Source organism: Antennarius striatus, chromosome 18, assembly GCF_040054535.1.
Source record: "Antennarius striatus isolate MH-2024 chromosome 18, ASM4005453v1, whole genome shotgun sequence".
Classification (NCBI taxonomy): Eukaryota; Metazoa; Chordata; class Actinopteri; order Lophiiformes; family Antennariidae; genus Antennarius; species Antennarius striatus.
In genome coordinates, this window is record NC_090793.1 from 16,199,727 (window position 1) to 16,216,130 (window position 16,404).

Genomic DNA, 16,404 nt, shown 5'->3' on the forward strand with positions numbered 1-16,404 from the left:
CGATTTGCCCTGAAGAAAGTAGCTCATAGTTGTTCACACTCACATAAAACACATCCAGCACCTGCCTCTCTGTCTGTTACAGTGATCTTTTTCCTCAATTTTAAGACTATCCAAACATTATTATTTTCAACCAAAGATACACGTTCAATTTAAATGATCAATCTAGGTATACCTAAGGTGCAATTTGTTGGAGGGGATAGGGGGGATCATCCACACTCTGGTTTTTACATCTTTACCTCTGCTGAATGAATTTTATCCTCAGGGGGTGTTAGAGGCGTCTAACAAATTAACCAAATAATATGGTTGAAAATATAACTCAGATGTAACAAAAAGACTGTGCATTTTTCTGTCTCAAGTCCTTAATCCGTTTAATCTCTTTACCTTGCCATTTTCAAGGTTGTAATTACACTCCTGTTGAAAGTGCTGATAATTATAATGACTGTAATTGGACGAAGGTAATGATGCAGTTATATTGGTCATGATGGGATAACGTTACTGAAAAAGATAATGTTACAGTGAAGTTGTAGGATGATCATATGGCAGTGAATATGAATAGGATTACTGTAATGATAGGTCTGCATGGTTAATCATACTGGTAAATCATAATTTCCACAGTAATAATTCCAAAATTATTGTGTTGAAAGCTGTTATTATTATGTTACATTCTAAAAAGACCGCACTTTCATGCTGTATTTTCGTATTTATTTATTTATTTAGACATGCTCTGAGGTATTAACTTTCCATTGGATAAAGAGGTGGCCTGTACTATGGGTGGTTGTACGTCATGATCATGTTTTAGTCAATTGATAAGGTCAAACTATTTTTGGACCCAGACGCAGAGAAAATTTGCAAAATAAAAGTGGATTTATTTATCTTAAAGGGGTACAAAATCTTGCTCTAAGCTAATACATTGCCACAAAAGGGGCTGCATGAACTGGAGAGCTGGAGTACTAATGCTGCAGAGCTGACTGATATTTGGAGTTAAATGCTCAGTCAAGTCTGGAACTAGGTGTGTGGAGCTAAAAAAATGAAAAGCTTAAATTTTTATAATATATATGTTTTTTTTAGTTCAGTTAATTTTTTTCAGACATGTTAATACAACAGACTTCACACCTTCATCACATTTACAACATCAACAACAATATCCGGAAAAAAAGGGGTTAGCGGGTAGAAGCCAATAGGCTTGTGAAAATCCCGTCCCCCACAATCAACAAACATCTCTCTCTTACTACAATATGTATTCACCAAACTAGACATTAAATGTTTTCAACCAGTTCATACATTGAATTTTGACAGACGTTCATACTCTTATCCATTTTCAGATTTAGCCTTTTACCCTAGAGCATAACCATGTTTACATTCCTCCTAGGAAACACATTTGTTAACATCATAAATAGTCAAAACAAGATATTCTCCACAAGAATATAATGATCGTATTAACCTCTTTCAGCAGACAGTGTTTATACAAGAATTAACCAGTTTGTTGTAGACACTGTAACAGTTTTTCATGGTATTATATTGTCAAAGATATCAACATGCTCTTTAAAGTCTCAAATTTAATGGTATCCCATTAGAAATCCTTTGGGGTTTTTTTTGTTCATTAATCCATGTTTCTGACATTGATGATGTTATTTTTTCAACTATTCCATATAATACTTGACGTGTCCAAAATTGTTGTAAAACTCCCACTATTGAAATTATTCTGTTATACAGATCTTTGGTGTAGTAACAATTCTTGTCCGTCTTTATTGCTCGTATTTCACCAACTCCTCTGCACTCCTGATCACCATTGTTTTCATCTGGTCCGGAGAAAGCCCCTTTGTTTTGATGAAGATCCTGCAGTTGTTCGTCCAGGTGTTGTCGATCAGTCCATTCTTCTTTAGTTGTCAAGCTTTTTTAGCGATATCATCATTCTTTTTAGTGAGATTCTCATTATGTAGACATTTTTTCCTTTCAGTGTGAAGCCTTTTTTCAAAAGAGTAATCATGTGTCTCAATCTGGTCTGGATCTATAGATATCTCCAGATCCCTCAGTTGAGAACTCACTTGTTGCTCCAGAGATTCGATGTCAGCGCTGTGCTGAGTCTTATCTCCACTGGCTACAAGATTTGTGTAATTCCCTAGCTTGATTTTGATGCCAGTGATGATCACATAATTTATACGAATGCTTTGTTCCAAATCATCCATTCTTTGTTGTCCCTGTTCTAAGACAACAATTCTTCGGTCTTTTTCATCCATGTCTTTCTGCATTTTCTTCATTTTGTTCTCCATTTCTTCCATGGCGTCTAGCACCGGTTTAAGCTTTTCTTCCAACTTTTTATCAAAGTCAATCAATCAACTTTTATTTATAGCGCTTAATCACATCTGAAGACATTTCAAAGCGCTTTACAGATAGAAAGTCAGTCCTTAACTTATCAAAGTCACTACTTAACTTATCAAAGTTGCTCTTTAACTCTTTCATAGAAGAGACCATCTGGTCTTGAGTATCCTCTGATTTTCCTCTTCCTTTCGTCATTTTGCAAAGAATCAGTGAGAGTCAGTCTGGGTATGAGTTAGACAGATAGCGACAACAGGAGACAGAGGAAAGACGTCTGCTCCTGTTGAGAGCCAGAAGTTATATAGTTATTAGTTATATATATATATGTTATAGTTATATATTATAATGTTTAGGGACAAATGTTTAGGGACAAACACATATTGGTGTTTGAATCACTATATAAAAAGTAATAAGGGCTGTAGATGAACAGGAAAGGTAGGCATTGACAAAAGGAACTCATTAGCATTTACTGGTGTAGCCAAGGAAACAGGTTGTTGTCAGGGGAGCTCATTTGAGTGACTTTTACAGAAATTTAGGGCAATGGATCACTTTTTTGTAATGAATATAACCACAGTTATCATAACTAGATTAGTGCTTCTGTAAGCACATAGTTGATCCAAAGCCGAACAATTATAAACCTCTGCTTACTGTAGATTAGTGGTGGGCAAACGATTTTGACTGGTGGGCTACACAGAATGGTAAAATTTGACAATCACAGAAACAGTCCATTCTCATTGAGATTATTTGAACGACTTTTAGACAGAAGAAATTTAGGACAATGACAAATCGCAGCCTGGATATAACCAGGATCAGTTTGGGGCAGTACATTTTGAACATAGTGTAGTTGGATGTCTGATATCTGTGAGACATTGATTAAAAAAAAAAGGGACCTTTAATGGTGAGCCATGTTTAATTAATCTTCATATGCATAAAACATATCATTAATATTATACATATTATATAAATTTGTTTGAACACTCCCACTCACTCAAGTCACCAAAGCTTGCCAAAATACATTCTTTCATTTACATAGACTGAATATTTTGTATAGGTTTTATAACTCCCAATTTCTCAATTTCATTTCCAACCTGAAAAATGTTACTTATGTTTCACAAGTTACGTGATGACAATAAAATTGTTTTTGTAGCCTTTTTTTTAAATAAATGAAAAAATACTTTTGTTCTCCAGATTGGCTCCAAAAAAAAGAATATAGTTATGTAAGCATGGAAATTCCAAAGTTGTCTTTCTCCTCATGCTTAGCTTTGTTTCCCTTGACCCTGTGCAGCTCTTGTGAAATTTTTATTTAACCAGGCTGCTCACATGGAGATGAACATCACGGCTCTTCCAGCAATTTTGTATCAAGAATGTTACATTTGAAAAGTTGCACATTTGAGTAGCAACATGTACATCAAAATAAAACGAAAATTGGTGCAGCACCACAGCTGTCCAGATAGTGAGGGAGACCACAAACTGTTACGTCCACTCACATTTACTATGATCAAAGATCCGACTCCATTTCTTAACTTTTTCCCCTCATTACTTCCTTATGTGAAAGCAGTATTCAGCGGCATGTGCCTTTCTCTTTGTAGTGTCCTGAAAGAATCTGGCGATAGCGTGAAAAACAAGCCCCTATTGTTTCTGCTAGACATGAACCTGACATTGGTTTGACTTGTTAATATTATAAATAATCCAATTTAAAACTCGTTTGTACATTTCAACTCATTTATGGCAAAGCATGAATATGTTATTGTAGTAATTCTAAATTTCTTTAGATGTTGCATTTATTGCATGTCAAATGTCTCAAGTCACAAGCATTGTTTTTGTGTGGTTCCTATAAATATAACAAATGCAAGATTGTATATCAAAATGAGTTGATGGAAACAAGTCAAAAAAAGACACACACACGCACGCACGCACGCGCACACACACACACACACACACACACACACACACACATACAGGGCTTATGAAATATTGGAGAGATGGAGTGGTTGAGTGATAAGCAGCTACATTGCAGGTGTCCTAGCAGGAGTTTGCTGCCTTGGTCAAGGGTACTTCTCCAACTGAAAAAGAGACAAATACGGTTCGTCTTGTGTACAAAAAAATGGATGGATAGATAGATGGATGGATGACTCAAACGAAATTGACCTGAAAGAATAGACCGACCGACTCAACCAAGATGTTGCTCTTGCACATATTGCAAAATTACCTCAGATATGCGACTTACTCAAAAAAAATTTATCAAACAAAAACAATAGAGACTTGGGATTGTACAAAATAGTTTTATAATGAATTGATTTATAATATTCAGACATTGTAATACACATTTGGAATGACATTATATTACTTACATTAGATTTATGTAGATATGATACTCATGTATCTTAGGCAATTACATTTGATTTTAAAGTCAGTAACAAGCAATACAGTATAATCAGTTAATTTAGCAAAGTTATAGCATCCTAACTACAGCTTACTATGAATGCACTAAAGGCTGAAGTCTGAAACTCATCTCCTTGGGAATACTGTATACGTACATATGCATGGAATCATACACCCACACACATCCACACAGCGTTGTCAAGGGTGAAGGGGTTCCCTGACCTTTTGCTGTCCCTGTTTTAAACATCTGGGTTGCAAATGTGGATCTGTGTGAATCTGTTGCAACAGCGGATGGAAACATTAGGACCTCGCCTTGGCTGAGTGAAATACCTCCGCCCTCCTCCCTCCCTCTGTTCTGTCTTCTCTGGATCTGTTTATTTTCTCCTTCTTTATGTCTTGACACCAATTTATGCTCCCAATACGCATGTACACTGTAAGTACATTCATCAAGCTGTGTTTTCATCACTGTCGGCATACCTCATATGTCCTTTAGGTTCTCATGAATATATCCACAAGATGGCATTGAGGAGTCAAAAAATTGATAATGTGAAAAATGGAATTGGTGGAGGAAGTTGTGACAATACCTACTAAATAAACGAGAAAATGCAGAGTGACAATGTATTTGGCAGGGGTGTGTAAGGCCATTAAATATGTTGAAAACATGTTGATGGAGTTTCTTTTAACTGTTTTGCTTCACTTTTCTCCTCTTCGTTGTGGATTTATGTATTTGATATGCTTTGCTTGAATTACAGCTACCAAGAATTACTTGTGGTTCTGAACTTCCTTTGGCTTGTCTTGTTAGGGATCGCCACAACCTGTCCTTTAGATGAATGCAATTTTTTTTTTTGGCTAGTGGCTTGTGCCCTTGTAGGGCTGCAGATGTCAGGGACTGAACCCTCATACATACGAAGCACCTTTATGCTTAGTGTCAAAGACATACACAGAAAAATAACACCTTATCTTCACTTTAACGTTACTCTGTTCTTTGGCTTTCTTTTTAAAATGATCCATGTTCAGACATTCAATCATTTTTTTCCCCAATTTTTTTCATCATAGGTGTATTTGATAACTGCTCTCATTCACTAAGTGAGAAAGGCTGGTCAGTGGGCATCAAAACAGTGGAGCCAGCAGGTATCAAAGACGCACGATTCTACTTCACGCTTCGAACAGACCGAGCTGCCAAATCCACCACCGTCTACAGCCATCAGCGGTACCGAGCCAACGCCTGGACTCACCTGATGGCCACTTATGACGGCCGTCACATGAGTCTGTATGTCGATGGAGCTAAGGTGTGTGGTTTTAGTGCATGGTTGAACATTATTGCCCAGTTTAGCTGATGTTGTTCATTTATGTCTTCACCTTCTCTTTGTCGATTAAATACAGTGTCAGTTACTTGAAAAAGCAATCTTAACTAAAAAAAGCTTAAAAGTAATTGGTGCTGGTCAATGTGACACTGAAGATGTCAATGCCCTAGGCAAATCCTGAAGAAACTGATCAAATACCATTTATATTCAAAATTCATTTAAGATCACATGGCATCAGAGGTTTAATAATTTTATTATCAGATGTCACGTGATCTTTCATGTTGTGGTCATTTACTATGAAACGTTGGAATGCCGTGCTGAAAATTAGCGATAAGTTTGTGAACAATGGCAGTTATTAAGTGTGTGTCTGGGTTTGTGTTCAGTTTAGTCTCTCATTGTATAAAATCATTGTCCTTCTTTTGTCCGTATGTTCAGGAAGCTCAACAAGCCCCCTCATTTTTGGAAAGAAAAAATTAAGAAACTAATTATTTTGGTCTAATCTTACAGCATTGATTGCTGTTTTTTACAGAGTGAGAAAAGATAAATATGCTTTTTCCTCTCAAAAGTGAAAAAAGCAACTTAACTATCTCTCAACACTCTCTCTTCCAGAAAAGCTCAAAAGAACAAACCAGAAAAATTATTGATCACAATAGTGTGTGAAGTTCTAAATTTAGTTAGAAGTCATCTGTCCTCTGTCATCTCAGTAAAGTCTTGTTGACCTGTTGTTGTGAAAAACAGCTGTGTAGACAATAAATCTTCTTCTTCTTTTCCTTTCGGCTTTTTCCCTTCAGGGGTCGCCACAGCGAATCAGTTGCCTCCATCTAACCCTGTCTTCTGCATCCTCTTCTCTCACACCAACTACCTTCATGTCCTCTTTCACTACATCCATAAACCTCCTCTTTGGTCTTCCTCTACGCCTCCTGCCTGGCAGTTCAAAACTCAGCATCCTTCTACCAATATATTCACTATCTCTCCTCTGAACATGTCCAAACCATCTCAGTCTGGCCTCTCTGACTTTATCTCTGTGTAGACAATAAATAAAATGTGTTAATCTTTATTTTGAGCAAAAAACAATTTTATTTTAATGCCTCAAACATCTTCTGCACATGTGTGTGGGTGCTTATAGAAAAATTTATGTAACAAACAATAGAACTTTCTGTGCGTATATTTCAAAAAGCACTCCTTGGGGAAAACATTTGAATCAACCGTGTGTGAAGGTTCCAGATTCTCAACAGCTGAACACCAGCTGTTCTCTGATAACTTATTTGTACAAATTTTGTGTTTTCCGCGTTGTATGAATAGAAATCGTCTTGTACAAAATTGGGAATAAAAAAAAAAAAGGTATGTTGAAAAAAATGGTCAGGTTAACGTCTTCATTTAAAAAAACAAACAAACCTTTAATGCCATAATTATACTGCTTGTTTTTTTTATCATTCAGAATTTTGGGTGGGTGGGTGAATGGCGTTGTTGATCAAACTGTGCTTGGTTCTACAAGGCCCATCTTCAGTATATTACAGACTATGTTTGTGCAACTGGTCTGTTGTACATCAATACATATTAATTTTGATATGCAAGCAGATACATTTGTTTATCCCGAGACAAATCCAGCTAAAATGGTTAATGTGCATTGGTTCATTTATTTCTTATTCAACAGGACAGATTCTCAGTTGCTACTGCCTTAACATTAGCAGCTGTAAAATCTGACGTCTTGACTGCTAATTACTCTTTTGTATATTTTAATGAAATTTGGAAAATAGAACAAACAATTAATCATTTATGTCCATAAGATGAATATGGAGGGATTTTTGTCATTTTTCTTTATTCTCAGGTGGGAGAGAGCAGTCTCCAGTCTGGAAATCTCTACAGTCCCTTCATGAAGATGTGCAGAACCCTTTTCCTTGGAAGTAACCAATCAGATCATGGTCATAGCTTCAGGGGTCATATTGGTGGTCTGGTGTTGTGGGACTATGCCCGTCCTCATGATGACCTACTGAGGTGGCCGGTTCAAAGAGACAAAAACAAGCCACTATTGTCGATGTGGGCAGACTTCACCAATGTAACTGATTTAATCTTTGCACTTTCAGTGTTACACTCTAATGAAATTGCTATGTGAAATTGGATATATGATGAAATATTATTGAAGTTTTTTCAAATATTGTTTGATATTTTTCTTGGAGGTGGAGCAGGTATGGACTCCAAACAAAGCTTGGCTCCATCCACACATCATCGCCTCCCCTCATCCTGAACAAGAAATTGTCTCCGCCTTCCTTCCATCACCCTGTGGACTGACATCCTGTGATAACACTGATATAATCTTTGGCTACAACAACAACTGGCAGCTTCGTGGACACAAGCGAGTTCGGTACCGAATTGTCAACCTTTCCAATGATGATGGTGGAAACCCCACTGTGACTGAAGCCCAGATCCAGCTCCAACATCAGGCTCTCACTGAGGCTTTTCGCCCTTACAATATCACATTGGAACTGATATTGCATACTGTGAAAAACTCCAGTCTTCGAGAACAGTTTATCCTTAGCAATTGTCGAATTGGGAAGATTGGGAACCGACAATGTGACCCTGAATGTGACCACCCAAGGACAGGCCATGATGGAGGGGACTGCCTCAGGCTGGGGCACTGCTACAACTGGAAGAGACAAGATGGAGTTTGTAACATGGAGTGCAACAGTATACACTATGATTATGATGATGGAGATTGCTGTGACACCGAAGTCACAGATGTACAGAGGACCTGCTTTGATCCCGAGTCCCCCGACAGGTAAGGCAGACCACAGTGATGCGATGCTCACTACAGTCAAACTTGATTCACCAACATCTTCTATCAGATGACATGTGCAAAGCAACACCAGAGTTCTGTATTATTTCCCACGGACACAGACATTCATTTATCCCATATAAAATGACAACCAATGCCAATCCTTGACCAAACCCCACGCATCTAGAATGCTTCCAATCAGTGGTGATAATGACTCCTTGTTGGTCCCTGTTAAACAGTAAATACCATACAGCTGAAGACAGAAAAGTAGTAAGACTTTCACAGGCCAAATTAAGTTATTTTCTATTCTATAGAGACACGATGGTTACCAAAGCAAAGCAGGCGAAAGTGGAAGAGAAAACGTTAATGTAATGAGATAATCTGATCATATAAACAAGAAACATACTGTTTTTCAGATTACATACACAGAGAGGCATTTTAAAGGATGACACATGGCATGCCTCCTGTATGTGACAAATAACTAAACTTAAACAGGCTAAAATAAATAGCTAAAAACATACATATGCAGCCCATAAGGGTTGCTCAAATAACTTGTACAAAGTTATTTGAAAACGCCGGGTTTCAAATAACCCGGCGCAGCAGATCACTGCTGCTGCACAAATACATCAGAAGTCATGTACAATGTATTTGTGCATCAGCGGTGATCTGCAGATATGAATGAACCGCATGTGTACCCCAGTAGTCATGTAGTCACTAAAAATACCACTAGGCAGTGGGACAGTGCAGTGGACATGGTAGCCGCTGTCCTGAATTAAGTACATAACATTTTATTAAGCACAAATTCCAGGTTCTTTGCCCTCAAGATAAATGATGCTGCATGCACAAGTTGTTACTCTCACTTTCACCAGTGGTTTTTTGAGAGAGCTCTTTAGTGGAGATGGCAGGTTAAGGGGCCAAAGTACACACTTATTTTTACTAAACAACTCAAGGGGCAGCCTGCTGCCTTCCATTCTGTTTGATGGATAGCTTCATGCAGAGTTCCAAATAACTTGCACGATGTCTCACCATGAAGTCGCTGGCCCAAGGTTTTCAATGCCCAATGCTTTGTCCAAATTGTAACCACACGATCTACTGGAAAACAGAACATGGTAATTTAAGCTTTTTAAAATGATAGATTTTGAACTTGATGTCTTCAGTCAACAGAATACCAAAGAAAGTTAAGTTTCTGAATACACAAAATTTTAAATTTTTCCATTTCTAACAGGCTTCAATCATCAATAAAAGTTTAAGTGGTTGATAAAATAGACAATAACATCAAAACATAGAAAATCATAATGGAAATTAAAAAATTGGAAAAGTTGGTATAGTACTCATTTTCATCATTTTAATTGCACCAAATTTCATAATCTCTCTCCAGGCCACTTCGTATAGTTGTTTCAGGGAAGAGAAGCTTTTGCGTAATTCTGCAAAACATCTATCAGAGCCATCACCTGACCCAGCAAACACCTAACCAAACAAAACAACCAACTGCTTCATTTTTTTTGGTTAGATTACTTTTAACTAAAATCAGTTACTGACTAAAAATTGCATGTTAATTTTTGTATTAGTAACAAAATAGGATTACAAAAAGTATTTGATTTCTACAGAATTAAAAATTGAAAATATCGTATTTTTAGACTCAGCCTTAAACCCAGAAGCTACGTTCAGTAATCTCCTTAAAAATGTATGAAAGACAACATCACATACTTGCATTAAACCATGACTAATGTACTGAACCATTACAATTGCACATGTTGCAGAGGAATGCTGTAGCAATGCTCTAAATTCATATGATCTATAGAAACACATTTGTGTTTCTTATTGTGAGAGTAATCGAGGCCCCTGCTACAAGAATATGAACATCTTTTCCACTCCTATTTAAAAAAAAATTGCATCAACATTAGCATTTGCATGAAAACTATCACCATCTACACTGTGGATGAAACTGTGAAGAGCTTACCACACCACCAGATGGCGTTATAATTTGAACCCATACAGTCATATGGGACCCAACCAGAAGTCTGGGTAGGACATTAAAACCTGTTTGTTCTTTTTTTGGGAAACCTTGGTGACACTCTGGGACCACAACGACTCCCTGAGGACAGATGAAGTATAGTTGCTGCTCAGTGTCATAATTTAACTCAAAGTAAAGCTCACAAAAATGTGTACTGGAAGCCGTTGCAGTCAAAAGGCATGGACATAACTGCTGTTTTCTTGGAGCAGTACTCCTCTGAACTCAACAAAGAGTCATCACCGCTGTTAGGGTTTTGCTCTGAACAAAACCCTCTGCGTTTCTTTTGCTCGGTTGAGAGGTGTATCTGCAATGATGAGACAAATTGTATTCCAAAAAAGGTTTAAACTCAACAGTTTACAAGTTGGTGAGGAGCGTTGGTACAGCGCTGGGCTCTTCAGCAGATGCAGCAAAGAACCTCTGGAGAAGAGCCCCGAACGTTTGTTGAACATGATCTTTATAGTGTTTGGGTTAGACTCTCCTTGAAGGATGAGCTCATCATGAGAATATTCATTGACCATGATTTTTATGGTGTCTGGGTCGATTCTCCTTGAGGGATGAGACTCACCATCAGAATGTTCATTGACCATGATATTGATGGTGTCTGCCATAGGTCCTCCTTGAGGGACGAGCTCCTCAGCAGCCTGACTCAGCCTCTCGTGTATCAGTTATCTATGTGTTGTGCGTGCTCTGTACTTCTATGTTTAAAAAATTATGTGGTTGACAAGGACTAAGTGTTGTGGTATCTATGTCTATGTAAGAAGATGCATTTTGTGGTTACTGTGTTTCCATAATTAAATAGAAATTCCCAACACCACTATCATATCGCAAATTCCATGCAGTCAACAAAAGTAAAGTCACATCTAAGATCAAAGTGGTGCTTTGCTTATAGGTTTGCTATTTTTGGTGTGTGACAGATGTTTCCAGTTAAAGCTGCTTACAGAACAGCCAAAAACTGTGTTTATTCTGTCGACACGCATATGCACAAAATGTGTTTTTAAAAGTCCTTACTAAGGAATTTGTTTTTAAAAATATCAATTTTCAAGCACCGAGATCACAGATAATGTGTGGGCGATAGGCCACACATTGAAAAATCTCCATTTTTAAAGGTATCAGTGTTTGTGTGGCAGGGGCCCGAGATTCTGTTGGACACTCACCTTACCTTTGGTTTACATTTAGGTGTGGTGGTCGATGCTTGTTCATGGCATTAGGAGCAGTTGATGGGGTTGAAGGAGTCGGCTTTTTTCCACAGATGATCTGTGGAAAAAAACAGATTGCTTTTACTGAATTAAGGAACTGTTAAATAAAGTGAAAGAAAATCTTGAATCCTGCCTTTGTCTGGATCGGCACTAAAATCTGATCTTTTCACCAAGTTTTGGAATAATTAATGTTGTATTTTCTGTGTCATCTTGCAATCATAAAAGCAACCCCAAACCCCAAAACAGACAGGTGACAATAACGGATGATGAAACCTCTGTTGCACAAGTTAAAACAGTCATGTATTTATACATGGTGATGTAAGTCCTAGAGTGAATGTTGCCACAGTATAAGTTTCTGACCCTCAGCTAAGGACACATGAACGTCTTAAAACCAGTTCCAATGGCGTACCAGTTATGGAGGTCTCCTGGAAAGGTCGTAACCCCAGCTTGTTGAAAATGCTGATGTGCGTGAGTGCTTCAACATGCCTAGATCCCGACATTCTCAGGCAGAGAGAGGATTAATGTGAAGATGACATTTTGCTGGCGCCTTTAGAGCCCTGCACCATTTTTATGCTTAGGATCTGGGTTTCTGATATTTGTCGTCCCTTTCTGTCTGAGGTCTTGGCCTGACATGCAGACTGCGGGACTCTATGTGTGCAGCTGCTGCTGCCGTACAGAGCCAAAGTTTTCAGAAGCCAGAAGTTGTCACAACACAAATTTGTTGTCAAGAACCCATTCTAGTGCGATGACCAGATATGCTGCACATTCTGGTATTACAATAAAGAATACAGAACGGGATGGGAAAACATGGATAGAGTGGTAATAGTGGAAAGGGAGCAATGGAATGATTATGTAGAGACACATTATCATTTTTTCAAAAATTATGGATTGGTTAATCCTGGACAGTTCAGTTGGGTGAAATGTGCTCTAGGCAACTACCCGAAGGAATAAACCCAGTTTTTTAAAATGGTTTTTTCCTTAACATGTTCATGATTCTCACATTTCTTCTCCAGATAAATTCTACTTGAAATGATATGGAATTATAATATAAAGATTATTATAAAAATAGCTCTACATCAACCACCAAGTATCTTTTTTCTTATATGGAACATGAAAGTGTTGGGGATGTAGAAAAGTATAGCCTAACAAAATTGGAGAGGCTGTAGTTAAACAGGCAGTCAGGAATGTTTTCCCAGTTTTTTTGCATGAAAAGGCTTTTTGGTCTGTTTTGTAAACTACAGATGAACTTCTTAATGGATTAATAAGAAACTCTAGATGAAAGGTGCATGTGTCATGGAATTCTTTTTTTTTTCAGAACTTCCTTTTACTTAACATTTTTTTTATTGTATTCATATCTTTCATATAATGCCAGTCCAACTATCATGGTTAGTTTTTAGTCATGGTAGTGTCAGCAAACACCATGTTTGAAAAAGAAAAAAAAGAAAAAAAAACCTTTGTCTTTTTGGTGGCAATACTTTTATATGTTGATTTCCTGCAGTTAATGTTCAGTTCACATTTGGTCAGGAAATGGCGTCGGCACTGACCACATTGATGCATACCTCCCCAAATTAGAAATGTTATATCCAAAGGTGACTGCTATTGTGTTCTGGAATTGGATGTGCTTTGTATGTAAATTTATTTCAACATGATAAAAAAAGGTAAATGAATTCCCCATGGACATAAATTTCAAATATTGTTGGAAAGTTTTCTGAATTTTACATCTTGTGATGTTTGTAGGCTCAAAGTAACTGGCCTGTCAACAATAATATTCAAAGTAAGCTTATATGTAGAGTTAAACATGGAGACAGTGGTTACGCTGAATTTGTTGCTGAATCATTCAGTGTTCGAATTCTCCATAAATGGTAATTTTGTTCATCCACAACCTAGGCTTTCACTTCAAACATTCAGAGTCATTTATCTTTTGCCATATTGGCCATAGAACTCCATTGTGGTTGAAAATTCAGTTCTTGAGTGGTCAACTTTCTGCCACTTGTAATTGCGCAGTGAAGGGATGGATTTTGCCTGCAGCCTCATTTGAACCCTGGTAATAGAGCAAGAGGAGGGTTTCCCTGAAGCATCTTAGACCTCATTTAGTCAGGCAACGTGCCCGAGGAAACATTTTCCTATTTACAGTACAAAACATGCACTGAGAGGGATTTCATTAAAGCGGGATTACACACCTGCATGGCTCTTGGCTGTTGAGCAATACCTTTAGACCAAATAAGATGTGAAGTGCCTCGCATTATACTACATTAATGGGCGAGTATGTCAGATGATTACTACTTTCATATTTCATTCAGATATTTTCTGAGAGGCACTATTCCATCAGGTTGTTTGAATATTTTGAGCTGTATTGTTTTTATTGAGCGATAATATAGATTGTATTTATGATGAAAGCACTGTCAAACCTTTCACGATTAGAGCATGCTTAAGTAATATTGACTAAAATTAACAAGTTACACCCTAATCATTAATAATTTTTTACTATTTCTTTATTAATTTTTCCAAAATGAAACAAAAAATAATTGCAATACAATTTAAGTGATTGTTTAGTAGTGGAAATAAACATATATCCACATTTGAAATTAATTTTTATCACAAACAACTTGAAAAACCCCCTGAAACAATGATCCATGATGTTATAACTAATGAAAAATACAAAGAGTGTGTGAGGTACAACCAACATTATGACTGAAAGAATTAAATATATGTAACGATCACAGTGACATGAATTTAACGAGTTATACTAATGCATTTAGGAAGATTCTGACAGTGTGGAGTACTTATTTCTGTGACATTACACAGATGAGTTGAAAACACACGGACATATAACATTTTTCCATCAAACTTCAGACAGACCTAGGAGGCTAAGCTAAAAGCCTGGCATGTGAATGTTGGCCAGTCACTGAGACCCCACTCCAGGACTCTCACAGTTAGGAAGGTAGATATGAGGCCAAAGCCTCCCAGCTAAGAAAGCATAGAAGAAAAATTACATGTGACATCACTGCAAGCAAAGAAAACAAAGTCAGCACCTTAAATCAAAGTGCCTTCTGGGCAATTAATCACACACACACACACACACACACACACACACACACACACACACACACACACACACACACACACACACACACACACACACACACACACACACACACACAGACAGGATGTTGGACTGGTAGTGGCGGGGAAAATGTTGGGGGGGGGGTGGTTTGACGTATACTGTCAAATTCAAACAAATATGATTTGGAAGACACTTCACACAGACAGCGCTATATGTTGATAGATGAAACACACTATCATCTCCCAATAAGATGGTCCAAATAACCACCTGTGCTTAGAAGAATAGTTTGTAAAGTATGCTTTGAAAATGTGAGATTTATTCTAGCTCCAACACAATTTAGCATTGTTGCAAATATCACTGCTTGTTTTCTGTCTGCAGGAAGTACCAACTTTATTTTACTTTAGAGTTTACCAATGGTTTGAATATATAAACACCTACTATAAACCATTCAAAATATTACAGGTGCAATAAAAATAGATGCCCACAATCTCGATAACTTCACATAATTCACATAATTGGCAATACCAGTGCAGATGGACTATGACTGTGTCGGTCATGTAACAATTTCTGTCAGAATAAACTGTGGTTTGATGGTGAAGTAATTTGAACTCTATGAATACTGGTAGCTACCAACAGAAGCATGCAGAACCTCAGGTGTCTTGCCTTGTTTGTGAATTTTCCGGCTGACTTAGGAAGAATTTGTAAATTGTGGATGAAGGATATTTTTGTTTTTTATTCCCTTAGTTTTCTTAATTTAAACAACGGTAAAATATGAAAAGACATGCAAGACGTCACAAGCATTCATGATCTGTTTCTAATTCACAGACAACAGGAAAAGAATGATACGCAGTCTTAGCTGATCTATATCCATCGTTCATCTAGCGGTGGTGTCCCAGAGCACAGCTCGTAACTCAGATTTCAGCTTGTATTGCAAACAAAAATATGGACTGAGCAACGGCTTGTATCTCAAAAAACGTGTATGTCGAGTAGCTCTTATGCCAAGGTACTACTGTACATAGTCACTGCATGTAGCTCATTTTATTTTGAAAAGCAAGAGATTGACAAAACAAATCAAATATGTAATTCCTGTCGAGGTCTGCAAAACCTGTTTAAACTTTATTAGACTGGTATGTTCAAGCCCTGTTAAGGTCCAAAGGGTCTTCTAATGTTTCTCTGGATTCTCTTTTTCCAATCCTGCAGGGCCTATATGAGTGTGAAAGAACTAAAGGAGAAGCTGCATCTGAGTGGCAGTGACACACTTAATGTTTTCTTTGCCAGCAACTCTGTGCATGAAGAACTGGCGGGAGCCGCAACCTGGCCTTGGGCGAAGGAGGCTCTTACTTATCAAGGTGAGA

At 37.5% G+C, this 16,404-nt stretch overlaps 1 protein-coding gene across 4 annotated transcripts in view; it reads left to right on the forward strand.

Moving 5' to 3' along the window:
- pappa2 (pappalysin 2) overlaps positions 1-16,404 on the forward strand; it is a 62,808-nt gene that overhangs the window by 3,057 nt on the left and 43,347 nt on the right. For all 4 annotated transcript variants that reach the window (XR_011038876.1, XM_068341549.1, XM_068341548.1 and 1 more), the window contains exons 2-5: positions 5,755-5,987; positions 7,831-8,058; positions 8,180-8,778; positions 16,250-16,398. Coding sequence is in view for 3 of the 4 variants with exons in the window: in XM_068341549.1 (XP_068197650.1) it covers positions 5,755-5,987; positions 7,831-8,058; positions 8,180-8,778; positions 16,250-16,398 (1,209 nt within the window). In the remaining variant the exon portion in view is untranslated. The remainder of the gene's footprint in view (positions 1-5,754; positions 5,988-7,830; positions 8,059-8,179; positions 8,779-16,249; positions 16,399-16,404) is intronic.